Source organism: Lolium perenne, chromosome 2 (assembly GCF_019359855.2).
Source record: "Lolium perenne isolate Kyuss_39 chromosome 2, Kyuss_2.0, whole genome shotgun sequence".
Classification (NCBI taxonomy): domain Eukaryota; kingdom Viridiplantae; phylum Streptophyta; class Magnoliopsida; order Poales; family Poaceae; genus Lolium; species Lolium perenne.
This window is the reverse complement of record NC_067245.2, coordinates 9863365-9878606: the sequence shown is the minus strand read 5'-3', so window position 1 is coordinate 9878606 and position 15242 is coordinate 9863365. Positions and strand designations below refer to the sequence as shown.

The following is a 15242-nucleotide window of genomic DNA, read 5'->3' as shown; positions in this document are numbered from 1 at the left end:
TTCGCGTTTTACATTTTATCGTCTCGATATGTACTCCGCTTTTTTTATTTATCTCTTTTTAATACTTAGAGAACCTTTAAACTCGGTTGTGTGCATCCTGGTTATGCAGAGATTGGGTGTAATTACTTGTTTAAGTAATAAAAGCACCATTATCGAAAAAAGTAATAGAATATTTCTCAAGGATGGCTAGTATAACTTAGCTGATATATTAACTTTATTGGACACAAATACAAACCATCAATACCCACACCTACCTCCTGGTCCACCATAGAACATGTGTGCACCATCACTATTATAGTCAAATGCATCGACACTGTAGCATCTTGGTTTAGTAGCTTGACAAGTTGTCCTCTCGCGATCCAGATCGGTGAGTAGGTTTTCGATGTTTACGATCTTGACATTTCTCGCGTACGCAGCTCTGAGTTCTCCTTCCGCTGCGGAATGTCCGCTCCCCATTTCCGGCGGTTGTTTTTTGATTGTTGGGCCCCAAACATATCCACCGAAAGATGCCATGCTTGCTCTCCCTTTCAAGTTCGTGAAAAGAAAACTTGGCCAGTATCCTACAGGCTTGTCGTCCACTACTAACCACCAATCTTTAGTCTTTGGGTCCTACAATAAAACACACAGCATGTGACCATGGTATAATAGTAGTTCAAAGGTTGTTCAGTACGAGTTATTATGTAGCATAACCAATATAAAAAAAAAGTTTAACAGTCCAAGAATTTTTATTACGTAGTATTTTTACAACAGAAATGACATAAAACAAACTAAAATCACAGGCCAGCAGGTACGGTAAAAATGAATTTGAACTCATCTGTTTTAAAGAATTTACTAATAAATAATATTATTAAAAAGCTAGAACAAATATCGTGTAGACTAGATACATAAGAGCAACACCTTTAATTTGTTACTGTTTTCGTAGCGACAAGGCATGGCAATTGATAATAAGTAATTCTTAAAAACCCACTAACTACTCAGATGTATATGTAATATTTGAAACCGACTACATTACTCAGATGTTCACATCACCACCACGCCACACACATTAAAAGCATCGCCTAATGAGGAGCAAATAAACGGAACTGGAAAATCGACAAAGTCAAGATGACTGTCTTGATGTCAAACCTATATATGTACCACTAAATGAGTAATCTGTTTTGCTCAAATATAGGATGTGTCAGGCCTAGGGTTTGATATCCATTGGGCAGGGGGTACAACCACTTGTGTCTATCAACCTGAACATATAGCCGGTTTGATGGTACTGAAATTCAAATGATTTTATATCTGAGAGAAAATGCTGGACTTCTATACTTGTTGAGTGTTCATTATATTTTTGTACACATACATTCAAATTAAAATGGGCGGCCTGGAGCATTGCATAATAAAATGCAAGGAAAATTTTGCCTAGGAATACCCTTCTCTAGACACCACAATGTGTGGGAGCTTTCAGCACTATGTACACCCTTTATATATTCAAATTAACTAGCGCTAAAATTTTCGTAATTAAAGATACCTGAAACAAGAGAAATGTTAATGCAACTTGCTTCCCCTTGTAGACTGAAACTGGCGTAATTTGTTGTCCAAGAGCAAACTTCCCGACTTGCACAAAACCCTTACATTGCAAGTCAAAGCAAGGCTTATTCTGCAATTCCCTCTGCAAATAAAGTATTGATACATAAGAATTAGAAGATTTTTCATTATTTATATCATATCTCATATTACATTAAATATTTTCTTTTCACTCTAGTATCAGTTTGAAAAACTTGCAAATAATTAATTTCATAGCAAAAAATCTTGCATAGAATTACCCAGACATGGAACCTTGCAAACCGATCTCCAAAAATACTGGATACCTGAAAACCATATCATTAATCAAACTCACCATGTATTTCTTTCTGAGGCAAAAACATCATGTATATGCGGATGATGCATGCCCATATCCAGTAAATAATATTTTACTGTTATGGTAATGTAAACAAATCCAAATTAGATGCAACGTGTTCTATTAAATATGTTTATCTATTTTTGTATAAAAATAGCTATTTTTTGTGAAACTCAGTATGCTGATATATAATTAGGATTTGGGAATCAAAACATTTGTTTTAACGGAGTTTTGGAAATACTTTATTTCTGAGAGATAAAGCTAAATATTTAGGGGACATATAGCCTATGAAAGTTGGCTTTGCTATGAATACCTCCGGGTGTAAATTCATTCTGAACTATGAATTTTTTTATTTTGAATTTTGCAGAAATGATACATATGTATAATCCCTAATAATCTATAACTATGTCAGTAAAAAAACTCTACTTTATACATATAAAACGTACGAGTCAGGACATATACTTTCAGGGAGTTGTGTCTAGACATTAACTATTTCACTTTCTTTATATTTTTTTTCGATAAAGAACACTTTATTACTTAAAGAGTATTAAGCATTACACCCGGCCACTGCATATAATACACGATATATGGCCGGACAAAGAAAAGAGTCATCTGCAATCACTTACACTTGATGCATAACGATCATATTATCTTTTCTTTGCCCTAGAAACACGTAATAAAATATAGATGCTTGCCCTAGAAACACGAAGTACAATATAGCCGCACACAAACACACACCACCACCCGAGGTACTTTTTTTTTAGTATGTTTCACGTCCAATTAATGCACGTTTTAGTAACATATTCCGGTAGGGCATAAGCTGAATTAGACTATTTGGTAAGATGGATATTACAAGTAAATAAAAATATCATTGTGTAAGTTAGCACTGTAGAATGACATGATGTTATACCAATGAACCAGCACCAATCCCCTCCAGATCTTCTCCAGGGCGACCATTTAACACGTTCATGACTGTTGCACTAATATCTCCATATCCTTTCACCACTGGCTTCCATATACTAAATGATGCATGTGCTCCATAAATTTTATCTGATGTTGAGATTATGGCCAGCTAAAACAAAACAAAATCATAGTAAATAAGAAAATTGTAAAATACACTGACTTTATTTATATATTTCAGTTGAAGTATGTAAATGTCATGAGTTTGTACTGATAGAGTCAATCAAATCATAAATCTTTGCTAAGAAATATATTCCAAGGTTGAAGGTAATGCCGGCCAGGTACAACCTATATATCCATGAAGTTGATCACCACTAACTATTCTTGCTGCTCTCACGACCTTCTATGATCCTAGTTTCAAATTTCTTTAATGCTTAAAGCCATTATTTATTGAGCATCTGCTGCCTCTTTCATATAGATATGTTGAAGATATCAAAACACATAATTATAGAGTACCTGGCCTCCCAAAATGGTAGAAAAATCTTGTGGCAAGCGTTCGACACTATTATTTCGTAATACTGGAATAGTTCCTGCAGGGCATGGAATCCTTCCTAGTTGTGCCTTTGTAGTATTAGCTGCCGATGAATATTTGAAGGGGAAACCTTTTGGATAAGAGCTTGGCTTCATCTGTGTCATTTTGGAAGAAGAATAATATAATGATAATTCCTAATCAAGAGTAATGCATTAACTAATTTACAAAGAACAAACACCATATATAAAAGCACACATTTATACTTTTTGGTATATAAAAAGGAAATACAAAAACATGCACAAATGAACCTAATCACACCCAAGTATAGACATATATCAAAGATTAGGATCCAAGTGCTACAAGACCGGGAAATTTACAAACTTGAAAATTCGTTTTTGTTGATAAAACACACTTAGACCACAACAACCAACATGTCATGTGAGCAAAGATCACCATTAACTTTTTGTAGCAAGCTAGCAACTTAGTTTGAGCAAAAATCGTTGGATATTTATATTTGATTCATGAATTCGATCTTAAAGCAAAGTCGCTGTAAATCATATGGGGTTGCCAAAAACATTACTACCTCCGTTTCGTTGAATAAGGCACACACGTATTTTAAGATAAACTTTGTCCGAAAAAATTCAGCACCAAAATATTGACTATATTTTACGTAATTAGTATCGTTGGATTCATATTAAAATACACTTTCTAGTGATGCTAAATCTAGCTATACCTAGAATCTTTATGTATTTGAAGTAATTCTTGGTAAAAAAACATGAAACACAATGACACGTTATTCATTAAGATGGAGAGAGTATGTCCTATCCTGTCTATATCAGTGGAATCATCCTTCTTCCTGTGCCAGTTAGTTAGTCAAAAGTTGTATTTACAAGAGGTTCACACCCACAATCCTTTCGCAGAAGACTTTCGTATTTTTTTGCCACGGCAAGCAAATCCTCCGGCAGAGTGTTGTCCACTTGTGGGCACGCCAGCTACTTATTTAATGGAATAGAATGCCTCTTCCTCTATCACGCGAGATAACCAATGTTGCGTGCTCACTCATCTTTGCTGCTCGTCGTGGTATTTGCTTGAAAGGTATGTAATTGAAGAAAGTATATAAAATAACAACACAACATTATTTTTTTTAGTGCAATACACCAAAAGAATATGAACGTGGCTAGTTCTGTGTCAACCTAGAACCAACTTAATTCTCCATAACTCAGTTTCTTGTGCAATTTATATGTAATTAGAACAAAGATGTACAATTGCATACCCTCGTGTAATTGCACACCATGTGTAATTCTGACGTACACATCTCGACGCAAACTTAATTCTCAATTAAACTATAACCAGGAAGAATATTGCTTACATGAAAGCAAATACAAGAAAAATAAGAAAATGTGATAAGATTACTCAAAAAAGAATAGTAGGGGACTCAAAATTAAGTTACGCACAGCACATCATAAACCACCCAATATGACAAGATACACTATCGAGAGAAAACGGTAAGTATGTTGTTAACTACAGTACTTAACTACATTCCGTTCAAGGATATAATCTTAGTCCTGGACAGGGCCGGGCCGGCAAAATTCAGGGCCATGTGCGAAATTTTAAAATGGGTCCTATCTAATTTGTATAACTAATAAAAAAATTATATATATGTTTTAGATGGACGCTTTGAACTAAGAAACTCTCTGCGCCTCTAGATTTTGAACCTATGGTAAAATCGTTTTCTATATGTAATTTAAACCACCAGTAAGACTAAAAAAACTACATATAACTGTTTTGATACATTTGAACTATTTAGCTTTTCAAAATAAGGAAATACATTCAAAATCTCAAAGGCTTATAGGATGTAAAGCTATTCCAGCCAGCACGTGTACATAGATAAACGCATTATATATGAGAACTATCTCGTAAGAGAAATACAATAACACTATAACAAACGTACCTTGTAATTTATAAATAAAAATCGCAGTAATTAATCATTTAATTAAATATGAGAATTCATGGTATCTCGGTGTTTTTCCTCGCATGTTTAAGACGCAAAACTAAAATTTTGTTTCTAGCTAGGGCAAGCATAGTTTATTTTATATGTCTAGAAAACCTTCATTGTCCCTAGTCTGAGTTGTATTCAATGCTATGCATAACTAAATCAACTGTATTTTGCCTCATAGACATCAGCCAGAGTAGCAAAAAAAAACTAGAAATAAAGGGAATTCGCGCCTGACAAGTTTCGAACTTGCAAGTTGCAACCTGAGACTCCTCTACAGTGGCAAGGCTTGCGGACGAGTACCAATTGAGCTAACGAGCACCAACTGTGCAGAAACTATTTCGTTAATATTTTTCAAAGTATAATCTATATAATGAAAATTCGGAAATTATGGGCCCCTATAATTTTGGGGCCCTGTGCGACCGCACGGGCCGCACTCCTGTGGGCCCGGGCCTGGTCCTGGACCTTTCTCAGAAGCCACATGTTTTGTTTGGAGGTGTCTCAGAAAAAAAAACACGAAGAAAAATACATTATAAAATCTACATCAAGCAAGTGATTAAATAAGTATTTACCTGCAGCACATGGTTCTTCATCAACGGATGATCAAAAGCTGGTTGTCGGTAGATATCAACGCAATCAAAGACTTCTCCAAGTTCGTTCTAATTTGAAATTCCGAGCGCTAGTTAGCTACAAGATTGTTGTCAATGCACAAGGATAGATTATCTATTGTAACATACCACAATGGTCTTGCTTGCAAAGTTGTTCACGTTGCCTTGATATGTTGGCTCTCCGGTAGTCAAGACAAGGTATGAAAGAAAAATACAAGCACCCAACTCTAGTAGTTGATTCATTGCAGAAATCTTGAGCACTCGATATTTCATTTTGATGTGTGCGCTCAAGGGCGGTCTCTCTCTTTTATACATACAAAAAGATATCATGATCCATTAATTGGAGATTTCATGATCCTTTAATTGGAGATTTCACTACCATTAGTTGGAGTAGTATCATTTTAGCATTAATAGATGTGCACCTGGCGTATTGTACTATGTGAGGTGTCTTTAAATGAATGGCAGCTGGTACCATTAAATGCTCTTATATTCTGGAGTAAAAAGGATATCTGATATTAGTACTCCAATACTACCTCCATCCCAAGGCTTAAGGTCTATATTTTTTTCAGAAAATCAAACGAAGTAAAGTTTGACTAAATTTTTAGAAGAATTTATGAACAAATATGATATTTTGTAGGTACCATATAAAAATATATTTCATTATCTATCTAATGGTATTGCTTTCGTACTTTTCATGTTAATGATTTTTTATAAAAACTTAGTCAAACTTAACATAATTTGACTTTCTGAAAAAAATATAGGCCTTAAGCCTTGGGATGGAGGTAGTATAACTTAGGGCATGTACGTCTGTACCATCTCACCACCTCACCTATAGACAGCCGAGGAGAGGACGCATACAATAGGGAGTCCATTTTTCTGTTTATAACCACCCAGATTTCACGGGAAAGTGGGGATGTAACTTCTCTGGCGGACGAGATCCAACCGATCCACGCCCTGCATGGAAATCGTACAACAGGAATGAGGCCGTCTGTAAACAGCGATTTATGCGGCTATCGATCGACTGTAATTCTGCAGACAGACTCTCTCGTTTTGGTTTATTTCTCTCTAACACGTCACATGATTTTCTACGTGGCGCGTCATACAGACTGCTGATTGTACATGGTTGTACATGCCCTTACTACGGAAATAAAAATATAATTTAATTAACTTAAATTGGGTCCATCTTTACAACCAGAACTTCATGGTTTTACTGTCTTGTAGTGATCGTAGCCAGAGGACCGAATCTTCGTGCCCCTGCCTTCACGCAAAAGCCGCATGTCACCGTCAAAGCCATTTTTGTCATAGAAAAAGACTCGTGTGTGAGTGTGTGATGGGGATGCCACTGGTCATAGCTGACCAGTTCAATGACTTCTTTTTTCCAGGCTTGCACGCGGTCGCGCAGCCAGTCGCATCGCAGCAGGTCCTTTTCCTTCAATTCCCGCACCCTTTCAACATGGGCTGAAGAAACTACTTTCATGGTATGTGGGCTGGACATTCCTTCATGGGCTCGCGCAGCCATATCACATGTACTCGATGGCCCTCTGTCCTCAGCATGCCCGCGCGTTGCTGCGAAACTGCTAAAAAAGCTTGAAAATATTGAAAATAACACATCCATGATGACAAGGAACTTTGGACAGGTCAGCGACTCATTTAGTTGTGGTGAAACTGCAAAATCTTCATCAGCCCAATAAATCTCCATTATCTCTCAAACATCTTTGGTCTCAGACAAGCAGCAGCTCTTCCATGTCCGCATGTACAACGAGAGCAACATCAATGCCAGCTTCACGACGCTTTGGACACCCTTTCGATGTGCACAGCGCTGACGGCTCCAACAACGCCTACTACCAAAATCTGGTTGGGCAGCGCACGCTGCTGCACTCAGACCAGGAGCTCTTCAACGGCAACGCGCAGGACATGCTGGCGAGGCAGTACATCAACACCCCGAGGAAGATATCGACCAATTTTGTATCAGCTATGTGAACAAACACAATCAATTTGCATTATTCTTCCATTTGAATCATTGGCAGTAACTTGTAGCAGTATATTGGTAGCTAGAACGCCCTCAGCATGGGCATGTTAGTGATACACACGCAAAATTATACCTAAATTTGGATTTGCAAAATTATACCTAAATATGGATTTCCAGGATTTTTTTTGAAACGGAGGCAAAAGCTCTGTCTCATCCATTAATTAAGCAGAAAGTGCTCGATTTTTAGGAGAAAACCAAACGAAAACCTACAAAGACAGGGTCAAGCCCTCACCCACGCACACGTCGCCGCGAAGGGCACACTAAGCCACACTGGCTACCCACAGAAGCTACACAAATGCGAAACTCAAGTTGACCTATACCAAAAAGATAGCTCCCCAAGGAAAGGCCGGTAGCTCCAATTCTGATGACGAGCCCCGGAGAGGAGATGTGCAAGACCTACGCCGAAAAGGACCTTCACCGTTGGAACGCCCCTCGAAGGTCATCGTACACGCCGAAGGCAGCTTCGACTTCACAGCAGGAGGAGACCAACCTGAAGATATTCGAACACGCCGGAACAAAGCCGACTAACACGGTCTTGCATCGACCAGACCTTGCTCATCACCATTGCCGTCGCCACGCAAGCCTGCCCACCATGGAGAGTAACCTTATCGCCCACGCGACCCAAGGTCAAGCACCCTCGAAGATGACGAACGTTTGGAGCCGTCTCTCCGACATATATACCGCTGCTCCATCACGCCATGCGCGTCCACCAAGACCACCGCCTTCCGGGGCCGCTGCCCCGACGTACCACCGCTCGCTCTCAAAAGCTGGTTGTTTTTTTCAAAAGTATGAAGCACAACCCAAGTCTGTAGCAGGTTAGCAGGTTATTGTTTTCCAAAAGTATTAAGCACAACCCAAGTCTGTAGCAGGATACTGTGAAACTGAAGTGCTAGCCCCATATCGTTATGATAGTTTTATATTAGACAACTGTGTTGAAAATACATATATACCAAGTTCTATCTTCCACTGGTTCCGATTTCCATAATTCAGTTGGCCTTTATGAAGTCGATCGGTCTAAGGTAGCAGATTACCTTTTATGTACTACAATTGCTTCAATGCTCACCGAGTACCATTATGTTAGTGCTAAGTTCAAGTATGTACCATCAATTCATGTATTCATTCAACATTTCAAATGCAGTTATCAACATTTTCTTCCGATCTTTGTTAGATCTCATATTTATGTTCAAATATGGTATGTTGTTCATTCTACTATACTTTTTTTTTATAAAAGATATAAGATATAATTTCCGCAGCAACGCGGGGTATCATCTAATTTTCCAATGGAGAACAGATTATCCAGCAAGGATAGCCAGGCATTAATATGAGCTTGTCCTCGTCAGTCATGAAAGTACCTTCAGTGAAAGTACCTTTTGTGTGGAATAGCCTGTGTGGAGTACTATTCTAACTCACAAATATGAAATGAGGGCAAGAATTGGGTAAACTTTTACGTGGTCAGAGTTTTAGACCAACTGAAGGCATCTTCTGAATATAGGGAAACTTGGCCAAACTGATGGGTAACAAGAATAACTCAGCTCTAGAAAGCTCATAACACTAGCATTGGTGATAACGCTTTCCTGATTGGGATCCCCACCGCTGAGGACTTATCGAGGATTGACGGTATGCAGATGAGCGTGCCGAAGATTAATGCACAGGCCATGGTTTCTTCTTGGACTCAGCAGGATGTTATGCCAGAGTTTGTGATGGAGCCTGTTTGGGTGCATGTCGAGGGCGTTCCGAATGCTCTACGTCACTTCCTCGATCTATGGGCTGTTGGTACTTTTATTGGTACTACTATTGATGTGGATTTGTACACCTTGAGGAGTCAAGGGTTAGTTCGTATTCAGGTGGCCATGAGAGATACTTCTGTTCTGGAGAAAGATAAGGCTAAACGCGGACCACCATGCTTAGCGGTGCTGGCTCGTTTACAGCTTAATGGATACAGATTCAGATTTCGCCGTGAGTCTTCTGAGTACAAGCCAGACCCTAGGTTTCGTCCTTTCTTTTGGAAGGGTGAGGATGAGGACGATGCGGCTCATGGTGACGATGATGGTTTTGATGATGCCGCGGCAGAGGGGGCACCAGGGGCCTCACATATGGACGTTGATGGCCATGCATCTTTGCCTCCTTCTGGTTCAGCTTCGGTACCGGTTACTCAGGTCGCCATGACCCCGTTTAACCACTCGCCAACGACAGACAGGGGCAAGGCGATTGTGGCTAGAGCTTTGTCGGTGTCGCCACACTTGGTGGCAACTCCGCCTCCGTCACGTGTTCGGACTTTTATGCAGGGGAGGACTCGCCCGGTGTCTTCGTCTTCTACTCCTCTCGGGGGTTCTCTAGTTGCTACCACTCCGTCTTCTACCACGCCTCAGACGGAGAGGGGGCTTCAGACGGCTTCTTCCTCAACGGTTGGCTCGTCGGACTCGGGGATGAAGTGCCACGCCGCGGTGGTGGTGGAGCAGCAGCAGCCGGCCTTGGGCTCGGCGCCGCCACAGCTCCCTGCCGCTGATGCGGCGACGCAGCAGCAGACCCTTGGTCCGGTGGGGCTTCAGCAGCTGGCCGGGGGCTTAGCGGCGCAGCAGCAGGTCGTCGACATGGAGGGGCAGCAGCCACCGCCCCCGGGCTCGATGGCGCTGCAGCAGCCGGCCACGGGCAAAGAGGGACTGCACGCAGTCCCTTGCGCGCCTGGGCAGCAGTCGGCCTCTGGCCAGAGTGCTCCGTCGCCGTGCGGAGGGCCTGGGGTGGCGCCGTCCTCGCCCCGTGCGCCTCAGGCGGAGGAGCAGGGCTGGTTGGGGAGGCGCCCCAGCCGGTCCCCTGTGAGGCGCTGCAGCCGATCCCCGGCGCCCTCTTCGCCTATGGGGGTTTCGGCGTCGCGGTCGGGTTCGGTGCAGGGGGCTTCATCGCCATCTACCCCTGCATCGAAATCTTCTTCACCAGTGTCAGGACCGACATCTTCACCGCGCTTGTCTCCGCCTCCGCCAGCTGCCCCCGTCTTGCATCCTCCCCCCACTATTCCTCCACCAGTTGTGCAGCCGCCGGTGAGGAGGAGTGGGAGGTTTGCTACGACGGAGGATGGCGTGGAGGCTACGGATGAAGACGTGATGCAGAGGGCTATGCGACGCAAGGCGGAAAAGAACCTCGACACGGCAGGTACTAGATTTTCATCCAAGTCCTTCACTTCTTTTTCTGATTCTAGAATTTCTTCGAATTTGAGTAGTGTAGGTATATCTTTGGGTAGAGTTTCGGATGAGATTTTAGCTTCAGCTCATGTGTTGAGACAGACGGAGCTTGATCGTTTAACGGTTGCTCCAAATGGATCCACTGAGCTGGCTACTTCCACTGTTGACGATGATGAAGATGATGGCATCCTAGATGGTCATCTTCTCTCGGCTCTAGTTGGGAGTGTGACAGAAGTTGATTTAGACCACTCAGAGCTTAGTTCAGTTTATGACCTCTCTGCCTCTGAACGTGGTTCTAGATCATCGGCTGGAAAGAAATCTCGTAGATATGGCAAAAAATCTAAATCCAAAATAGTTTCTCGATGAACGGCATGTTTCGGAATAGCAGAGGTCTTGGTGACTTGGCTAAGCATTCTCACATTGCCGATGGTTGTAGAGATTATGATTTAGATTTCATTGCTATATCGGAGACGGTTAGGCGAAATTTCACACAAAGTTTTCTCGACCGATTGTCAGGCGGAATTAACTTTCAGTGGTTTTCTCGCCCACCTCGTGGTAGATCCGGTGGCATTTTACTTGGCGTCCGTATTGATACCATGACTGTCTTAGCTAGTTCTGATGGAGAGTATCACATTAAGCTCGACATTCAGAATAAAGCAGACGGGTTCAAGTGGAGTCTGGTCGCTGTGTATGGTGCCGCTCAGGATGCTTTTAAGGCTGACTTTTTACGTGAATTGGTAAATCTTACAAAAGATAATCCCTATCCGATTTTAATCGGAGGCGATTTTAATTTGTTGAGATTTCCTCACGAGAAAAGTAAAGGCCACTTTGATGGACATTGGCCTTTTCTATTCAATGCTGTCATTGACAGTCTTGATTTAAGGGAGGTGTTCATGTCTGGTCGACAGTTTACTTGGGCCAACAGCTTGCCTGAACCCACTTACGAGAAACTAGATCGCGTGTTGATGGACACCGATTGGGAAAATAAATACCCTATGGTGTCTGTCCGTGCACTAGAACGTATTGTAAATCTGTCTGACCATGCCCCCATCCTTCTAACCACTGGGGATCCTCGTCCTGTGTGTAAGCGGCCGTTCAAATTTGAACTTGGTTGGCTAAATCGGGAGGGTTTTCATGATATGGTTAAGAAGGTTTGGGAGAGACCGGTCAGAGGCAGCTCTCCAATTCTGAGATGGAACAATAAGATGCGGTCATTGCGCAAACATCTCTGTGGTTGGGCTGCCCATACGGCTGGTATTCTTAAAAAAGAGAAGGCTCGCTTATCAAAGGTTATTGATGAGCTTGAGGCTTTTGCGGAGGTTAGACCGCTGTCGATGCAGGAGATTGAACTCAAAAATCAATCAAATGCGCAGATGGCGAGTCTTCTTCGTGAGGAGGAACTCAAATGGTACCAACGATCCAAAGCCCAGTTCATTTTAGAGGGAGATTCAAATACGCGATATTTCCATGCTTTAGCCAATGGGAGACATCGGAAAAAACGTATTCATTCTCTTACTCAAGATGAAGGGGTGATTGAAGGCCATGAGCAGCTCAAATCGTACATTACTAATTATTAAAAAGGCTTGTTTGGTCCTCCGGAGGAAAGTACTTTCTCTCTTAATGAGGATTTAACGGCCGATATACCCCAAGTTTTCGTTGAGGAAAATGGTCTACTAACCGCACCTTATACTGAGGAAGAGGTTCAGAAGGCAGTTTTTCAATTGGAATGCAACAAAGCACCGGGTCCTGATGGTTTCCCAGCTGAGTTTTATCAAACTTTCTGGGACACGATTAAATCAGACCTTCTAGATTTGTTCAGTGACCTTCACTCTGGACAACTAGAATTATTTCGTCTAAATTTTGGTGAAGTAATCTTGTTACCGAAAGTTAATGAGGCAGAAAGGATTCAACAATATAGACCTATCTGCCTATTAAATGTAAGTTTCAAGATTTTCACGAAAGTGGCCACCATTAGACTTAATACGGTTGCGGATCATGTTGTCCAGCCATCACAGATGGCCTTTATGCAAGGAAGAAACATCCTTGATGGAGTGGCGGTCTTGCATGAGACGGTACATGAGATGCATTCTAAGAAATTAAATGGGGTTATTTTAAAACTAGATTTTGAAAAGGCGTATGATAAAGTTAAGTGGTCGTTTCTTCAGCAAACACTCAGGATGAAAGGTTTTTCTCCAGAGTGGCGTGCTCTGATAAATGATTTTGTGTATGGAGGTAGTGTCGCAATCCGGGTCAACGATGGCACCGGTCACTATTTCCAAACACGAAAAGGGTTACGCCAAGGGGATCCGTTATCACCGATGTTATTTAACATTGTAGCGGATATTCTGGCTATACTCATAGAGCGGGCTAAGGCTGTTGGCCAGATTGAAGGAGTGATTCCACATCTAGTTGATGGTGGCTTATCTATACTTCAATACGCCGATGATACAATTCTATTTATGGATCATGATCTTGAAAAAGCTCAAAACTAGAAATTAATCTTGGCGGCCTTTGAGCAATTGTCAGGATTGAAAATCAATTTCCATAAGAGTGAATTGTTCTGCTTCGGTGATGCCCAAAATGATGTGACTCTGTACACAGAGTTGTTTGGTTGTGGGTAAGGCCAATTTTCGATTCGTTATTTGGGTATTCCGATTCATTATCGGAGACTTACAATCGCAGAATGGAAATTAGTGGAAGAAAGACTACAAAAACGCCTTAGTAGCTGGAAAGGCAAGTTGCTGTCCCTAGGTGGAAGATTGGTACTCATTAATTCGGTACTCACAAACATGGTACTGTATATGTTATCATTTTTCATCCTACCAAAAGGAATTCTGCATAAACTCGATTATTATCGATCCAGATTCTTTTGGCAAGGGGACAGTGAGAAAAAGAAATATCGACTGGTTAAGTGGAGTATAGTTTGTAGTCCCAAAGACCAAGGTGGGCTTGGAGTTCATGATTTGGAAGTCAAGAATTCGGCCCTATTGGGAAAATGGCTGTTTAAGCTCCTCACTGAGGATGGGACTTGGCAGACTATCCTTCGGCGAAAGTATATCGGTTCGAAGACATTATCCCAAATGGTTTGGAAACCAGGGGATTCTCACTTCTGGGCCGGGCTAATGGCGACTAAAAATGAATTTTTTCGCCATGGCACTTTCTCAATCAGAAATGGAGCACAAATACGTTTCTGGGAAGATGCTTGGTTTGACAATGCACCCCTAAGTGAACAGTATCTAGCTCTTTATAGGATTGCTCGTCGTCAAGGTGATACCATTGCTACCGTAATGGCTACCTCACCCCCGAATGTGACGTTCAGACGGGTTTTACTTGGACAAAGACTTGCGGCATGGAATACCTTAATTCAACGGCTCGGGGATATTCAATTATCGGACGAACCGGACGAATTTAGATGGAACCTTCATGCCAACGGTGCTTTCTCTGTGAAATCTTTCTACAATGCGATCCTTCTTTCTGATCTACCAGTTGATAATAATAAAAAGATTTGGATGATGAAGATACCATTAAAAAATAAAATTTTTTGGATGGTATCTTCGTCGAGGGGTAATCCTCACCAAAGACAATCTTGTTAAGCGTAATTGGCATGGGAGTACTCGATGTGTTTTCTGTCACCAGGACGAAACAATCAAGCACTTGTTCTTCCAGTGCCAGTTCGCGAGATCTATATGGTCGGTCATCCAAGTAGCGTCTACCCTGTATCCTCCGACTAGTGTTGCCAATGTCTTTGGTAATTGGCTCCATGGTGTTGATTCAAGGTTTAAGTTGCTTCTTAGGGTGGGGGCGCTAGCAGTTATCTGAGCGCTTTGGCTATGTAGAAATGACAAGATTTTTAATGATATGAATTGCTCTTTGTTGCAGGTCATCTACAGATGTACAGGTATTCTCCGTTCGTGGTTACCTCTTCAGCGAGTGGAGAACCGAGACCTGTTTACGGAGGTCTGTACACGGTTGGAGGCTACGGCGAGGGATACTTTTTCCCAACATGGGTGGCTGCATAGTCTACGGATAGATGCCCCACCTACTTCTTAGGCGTTATATGTTTCATCTTGATGTGTATCTCGCCTAGTTTTTTGTTTTTATCTTTTTCGAACCTGAGACAAC

The 15242-nt window shown here is 41.6% G+C and overlaps 1 protein-coding gene across 1 annotated transcript; it reads right to left on the bottom strand.

The window, feature by feature from the left end:
* Positions 1-225: 225 nt before the first annotated feature.
* Positions 226-7410, bottom strand: LOC127324002 (protein neprosin-like). Its single transcript, XM_051352106.1, has 6 exons — positions 7273-7410; positions 5880-5966; positions 3299-3469; positions 2793-2954; positions 1514-1654; positions 226-609 (listed from the first exon to the last, which is right to left on the bottom strand). Exons 1-6 carry the CDS (start codon positions 7408-7410, stop codon positions 238-240), a joined length of 1071 nt encoding a protein of 356 aa, XP_051208066.1. The 3' UTR covers positions 226-237.
* Positions 7411-15242: the final 7832 nt, after the last annotated feature.